General features: G+C 49.9%; 1 protein-coding gene across 1 annotated transcript in view; it reads right to left on the bottom strand.

Annotated features, from left to right (window-relative positions):
• Window positions 1-225: 225 nt before the first annotated feature.
• BLTP2 (bridge-like lipid transfer protein family member 2) overlaps window positions 226-6,000 on the bottom strand; it is a 39,920-nt gene continuing 34,145 nt past the window's right edge. Inside the window, exons 32-39 of the mRNA XM_066636068.1 lie at window positions 5,719-5,899; window positions 5,541-5,627; window positions 5,117-5,227; window positions 4,842-4,977; window positions 4,258-4,382; window positions 3,291-3,392; window positions 2,684-2,818; window positions 226-763 (exon numbers count right to left, since the gene is read on the bottom strand). Of these exons, the coding sequence (XP_066492165.1) occupies window positions 581-763; window positions 2,684-2,818; window positions 3,291-3,392; window positions 4,258-4,382; window positions 4,842-4,977; window positions 5,117-5,227; window positions 5,541-5,627; window positions 5,719-5,899 (1,060 nt within the window). The 3' untranslated portion in view covers window positions 226-580. The remainder of the gene's footprint in view (window positions 764-2,683; window positions 2,819-3,290; window positions 3,393-4,257; window positions 4,383-4,841; window positions 4,978-5,116; window positions 5,228-5,540; window positions 5,628-5,718; window positions 5,900-6,000) is intronic.

Here is a 6,000-nt window from a genome sequence, read left to right as displayed (position 1 = left end):
TGACAGTGATCTTGCACCATATTAGCATGGTTCGTTTTTCACCCATTTTGTGTCTTGTTCTGATTCTATGGATTTTGTTTTTAAACCATAGAGCATAGGAAGGGGGAGAGAAACAGTTTGAATAAATTTAAATGGTACAAAAAAAGGAATTGGCACAAAGTTGACAAGGAGGGACAAAAGGTCTGGCTTACTGTAGCGTCCAACTAGGAACAGACCAACAACCAGTTCCAAATGATAAACTCTCTTATTTAAACTCTTTCCCACCCCATTTTCCAACAAACAATGCATAGAGCAGCCTGGCACGTGCCAGGAGGGGGTCTCCGGCAGCAACGCCAGCACAGCAGCACTGACAGGTCCAGTTATTGTCCCAAGGCCTGCAGCTTTCGGCTTCCCGGCCCACACACAGTCAGAGCTCAGCCACGTGGCTTCTGTGGCCTTGTGGTTCATTGCCGTCTTGAATTGTGGCTCGGCTGAGCTCCATCGTCCCAAGTGCTGTTGAATGTTTTGGTCCCTAGTGATGCCTGCAGGTTGCTGCTGGGCTTGTCTGCCCCCCTCTTCCCCGGCCAGCGGGGGGACAGTCTCATTTGCGCCTGCTAAAAATCGACTTCTTGCCAGGGTTCTTTTCGCCGACACTCAAGCCAATCAACAACCGGGCCTTCTCATCTTCCTCCTGCTGCTGGATGTGGCCCTCCGGCTTGCTCTCCTGCTTCCCTCGGGACTCAGTGCCAGCTGCTGGTTTGAGGCGTAGCTTCTCTTTGATGACCTGCAGGGACAGGCAGACGGGGTCAGACACAGCTGACGCTACATCAGGGGGCCGCAAACTCCCTCCCAAATACCTGCAGGATGCTTACCTGCTCCCTTTCAAATCCCTTCTTAAAACCCACCATTCCTGTGACATCTTTGATACCATGCCTGAGTCTTTTTCCTCTATTGCAACAAAACTAAGTACGTGTCACTGAAACAATCCTTATATGCTTTCTCAATTTATCCCCCCTCCCTCTGCTGTCTCCTTTGCATCTGTACCTAGGCTGTACCTCCGTCAGGATAGTCTGTGGAACTCTTTGCCACAGGATGTGGTGATGGCGACTGGCCTGGATGCCTTTAAAAGGGGATTGGACAAGTTTCTGGAGGAAAAATCCATTATGGGTTACAAGCCATGATGTGTATGTGCAACCTCCTGATTTTAGAAATGGGCTATGTCAGAATGCCAGATGCAAGGGAGGGCACCAGGATGAGGTCTCCTGTTATCTGGTGTGCTCCATGGGGTATTTGGTGGGCTGCTGTGAGATACAGGAAGCTGGACTAGATGGGCCTATGGCCTGATCCAGTGGGGCTGTTCTTATGTTCTTATGACAGGGGCTTGTCACTATATAAAGCACTATATACTCTTAAGGGCACTATTTAACTTTGCTATTAAGAACCACAGATTGTATCATAAAGAAAGTTATGATGGCCAAGTTCCACTTAGATTAACTGGAATTAGCCACAGCTAACTTGTCTAATTGATTTCAATAGTGCTTAGTGAGAATTCACGTTCTTAGGCTACAACCCAATAATAAATTCCATGAGAAGCAACCACAGGTATTTCAAGTGTTTAGTCCTGCCTGCTTCGTTCAAAGTTAGCACAAGCTGCGTTTGTGATGGAGGACTGCTGGAGACAAAGGCTTTTAAAACTATTACAGCAAGTCAAACCATCAGTCTGCAGAGCCCAGTATAGTTGCCTGTTCTGGTAGCTGTTCTTCAAGGTTTTAGGCAGAGAGGGGTGTTTCCCAGTCCTGATAACCAGGAGCCCATTTACAGGCAATGACAGCCACTGAACTGGCAACTTTTGGATTCTTCTCCACCTTAAACTTAACATTGTAACTCAGACAAGTTATTAGCATTAGTACAGAACACTGGACGTTCTAAACTGTGTAAAGTTCCCCATTCAGCAGATGAGGCTAAGAGTTGGTAGCTTTCCTTAATGTCACCTAATGAGTTCTGAACCTCCCAGTTCCATCTCTTTGCTCATGCAGTTCTAGGACACCAGCATGGTCTACTCTGCATCAAGGGACAGATCCAGAGCATCTCTTCGATATGGATTCTTAAGAGTGCTGATCATTAACAAACAGGACTGGGAGAGATAGCTTGAATGAGTGCCATGGTTTCATCCTGGTACATCTGGACCAGGGGTGTCCAAAGTTTTTGGCAGGAGGGCCACATCGTCTCTCTGACACTCTGTTGGGGGCCGGGGGGGGGAAGAATGAATTTACATTTAATATTTGAATACATTTACATAAGTTTACATAAATGAATATATTAAAGTTGAACTTATATGAATGAATGAAGGTCTTGCAATAGCTCAAGGCCTATAAAATGCCTTGCACAAAGCAAGGCTGGCCTTTCCTTTGCTGTCGCTACTGCATCACAGACCTGAAACAGCAAGCAGTGGAGGAAGCCCTCATCCCACAGCTCATGTGAGAGGTCAAAAAGTCGCCCTCACGCTGAGAGCAGTTGTGTCATTGTGTCGGCCCAGTGTGGGCTTCAACAAATCTCTGGAAGGCCAGAGGCTCATTGGAGAATGGAGGCTCCCTGAGGGCCGCATTGAGAGGCCTCAAGGGCCGCAAGTGGCCCAGGGCCAGGGTTTGGGCACCCCTGATCTGGACCATTCTCCAGCCAAAGTAGAACCTCACCCCAGTTTTACCTGGGCCACCAAGGCTTTGCGACTGTCCCGTTTTACTGCCATGGCAAAGTCCAGCCAAGTCCAGGTGTTATTGTGATACTCCAGGCACGGCAACACCAAGTTAAGGTCCCCCCAGTCCACACTGTTCTTCTCTCCCTATGGCAGAAACAGATGGTGGCCAAGTCAGATCATGCCTTCCCTAGACTGTTCTGCCTCACCTCCTCCCACCAGCACCCACCCACAGCCCCACAAGTTGCCCAGAGAGCAAAGAGGTAGAGAAACGAAGCAGCAGACTGTGGCAAAAGCAAGCTGGAGCCTTTCAAGTGTCTTTGTGCAACAACCCTGCCAGCAAAGAGGTGGGAAGACCTGAAGGTGGGGAGCTCGAAAAAATACTGTGTTCCTCAGAGGCGGCATCATGTGGTGGGGTCCTCGAAAACCTGGCATTTCCTCCAGCCCACCAATTTTCCAGATCCCTTGGATGACTAGAGGTTAAAGTTCATTCCCACAATGCTAAGTCTGGTCTATGAGACTATGCTATGTGGGGGCCCAATCTTGCATCCAAGCAGGAAAATAAGCCCAGGAGTTTGTGGTTCTCCCCACCACCACCCTGAGAAAACCACTAGCTAACCTTGTAGCTGACACAGAGTGGCACTTGCGGGATCTTGATGTAAATGAAGGAGTTGTTCATGGCAGCCCGCTCCTTCATCTTGTCAATGTCGTCCACTGGGTGCTGGAGGAAAAAGATTCAGCTGGACATTGTGGTTGGGGACGGGTGCCATGGGGCACCACTCTTGCTTGTTCGGTCACCATATACCCCACTCAGATCCACTTCCGAGATTTTGGGGACTGTTGCACAAAGCACAATCCCTTCACCTCTTCCTCCCTGAGCTTACACTCACTTCTCAGAACTTTCTGGAGCTGCCAAGCCCTCATTGTCCTGTGCCCCAGGCCTTAAATGCAGCTCCTGAGTCATGGCTGCTCCCTCCTCCTCTTATTCTCAAAAGCGCTCCCTGTCACACAGTACTGAACTTATCTCAGATGCCTTTGCAACCAGGAAAAAGCCCTCTCCCAGTTGCATTGTTGCCATTTGTTCCCAACTCCCCTTGGATGCTAGCCCCAATGCCCAAGCAATTCTCTGACCAAGATACTGTGGTAGCCCCTGCCCCTGTATCCTGGTGCTGGTACTACTGTCATGGCAACTTGGCACTTTCATACTGTGCTCCTTACTCACTGATCAGGTGCAACACTGCACATTCAGCTACTTCCCTTTACCAAGGCGGGACTTGCATACCAAGAATTCCCTCCCACTTTTTTCAACTCCTCTGGTGGCTCTGGGAGAAGAGAGACTGAAGCTGTGAGGTCAATGGGCCCTCTGCTGGTTTGGGGGGGGCACCAGCAAATGCTCAACTGCACCACCCTCTGGAGCCAGCCCTTAAGTGTTCCTTAAACAAGAGGATGCCCCCCCCACCAAGCATGCAAGGAAGTGCTCCAGGCTCAGGATTCGCCAAAGTTTGAGTTGCAACCCTGCTGGGATCACCTCCACCCCCAAGCTTCCCACAAACCTTCCATCACCTCAGGCCCAACGCAGCAGTTACCTCGGGCGTTTTGCGGAACGAGCGCCTGACACCAGACGTTCGATTCAGTCCCTGCGCCATGCCTTTCCCCGACCCTAGCGAGTCTTCAGAGACCATCAACTGTCGTGGCTTCACCACTGGCATGCCTGCGTAGGGCGGAAGAATCCAGGGAAAGGTCAATTCCCAAAGTGCCTCCCCACAGGAGAGGGTGGCTGGAACTTCCATAGAACAAGTGCACATTTATTCCCTTTCATTAATAAGACTCAAGAAGGAAATGTTTTCCAGGGATTAAATCACGACAAAGGCCTCAGGAGGCCTTGCAGAGAGTTATTTTGACTAGACCACTTCTGTAGTGCAGCATGACAAATTCTCCCGATTTCACAGGATATTTGCACTCCAGCTTTTGGGCTTTGTGTCTGTGCTCACATCATGATTTTGTTATATTATTCCTTAAATAATGTATTACAAGATGCCCAACACACCAACTGGACAATACTGCAGCAGGTGGAATGCATGATTAAAAATACAAATCAATACAACTTTGAGGTTTTGCTGGGGGTGGAGTGGTAGTGGTGGTGGAATGAGGCTGGGTCCCATAAACTTACCTGTCGTCACCAGCTTAGATTTGTCCTCCTCATCCCCCACTTCCTCTTCCTCCACATTACGCCCTGGGAAAAAGAACCCCATCATACGGTGGAAAAACTGGTGTGTCAGCTGGATGGTGAGGGGCACCACATTCACCTGTGTTGGGGGGGGGAGAGGAAGACCAAAAGTGAGATCGAGAGGGAAGAGACCAGGGCACATCAGAGACTTATCTTTGAAGGCTGCATATGATAGAAGAGGAGGGGTAAAGCCTCCAGCCTCCCTCATCCTGGCTCACCTCAAAGTGTTCTTTGATAGAAATGCCACCCACAGGTGGCCGAACTTTGCTGAAAATCCGCAAGGCCAGCTGACGCCCGGATTGGCAGGCACTCTGTGGACGGAGCACAACCTGCAAGACAGACAAAGCAACGCCCGTGTGCAGTTAACTCTGGTTAATTACAAGGCTAATGAGAGAACTGCAACAGCTCAGATGCAAGTCACACCCCCTAACATGCAATATTAAAAACAACAACAATGGCCTGCAATTATTCAGCAGTGAAGAAGCACTCTGAGCATGCTTAGAGGACTGTTATGGCCCTGCCTCTTAAGAAAGGTTCTGGGGCTCAGCCCTTGCCCACATTAAGCCCCCGCATCCCAACTCCAGGACCTCTGCAGGCCTAAGATACCCTCTGAGCCTGTGGCTTGGCAGCTCTCCAGCTAACCTTGTATACTGCATTGGGGAGAAGGTTGTTCATGGTGACCCAGCCCAGTTCCAGGAGATGCTCGGCCGTGTCATCAGATTTGTTCACCTGCAAAGGGCAGGAAGGTAAAACTCTGGGCACAACCATGCCTGCTTCTCACCACCCACTCGCCTATCTTGCCCACAGACATCAAACATACCTTGCTGTACAAGAAGCGCTGGAGTTCCAGCTCTGCAATGCCCAGCTGCCCATCCTCTTCCGTGAGGCGCCAGCGAGCCTGAGCAAAGTAGAACTCAGTGCGGCGAGCCACACTGACATCTTCTGGCTGTTTGCGTAGCTCCATCTTGTTGGCACGTTGAAGTTGGAAGTCTTTAAAGCACCTGCAAAAGGGCAATGCCAAAGAGACTGTAAAAGGCTGGGGGCTGATAGGGCTTGGAGATTTGGGCAAAGAGGAGCCACATTCCTTACTCATTTGCCAGGG

The sequence above is a fragment of the Tiliqua scincoides genome, chromosome 8 (assembly GCF_035046505.1).
Source record: "Tiliqua scincoides isolate rTilSci1 chromosome 8, rTilSci1.hap2, whole genome shotgun sequence".
NCBI classification, from domain to species: Eukaryota; Metazoa; Chordata; class Lepidosauria; order Squamata; family Scincidae; genus Tiliqua; species Tiliqua scincoides.
This window is presented reverse-complemented; position numbering and strand designations above follow the sequence as displayed.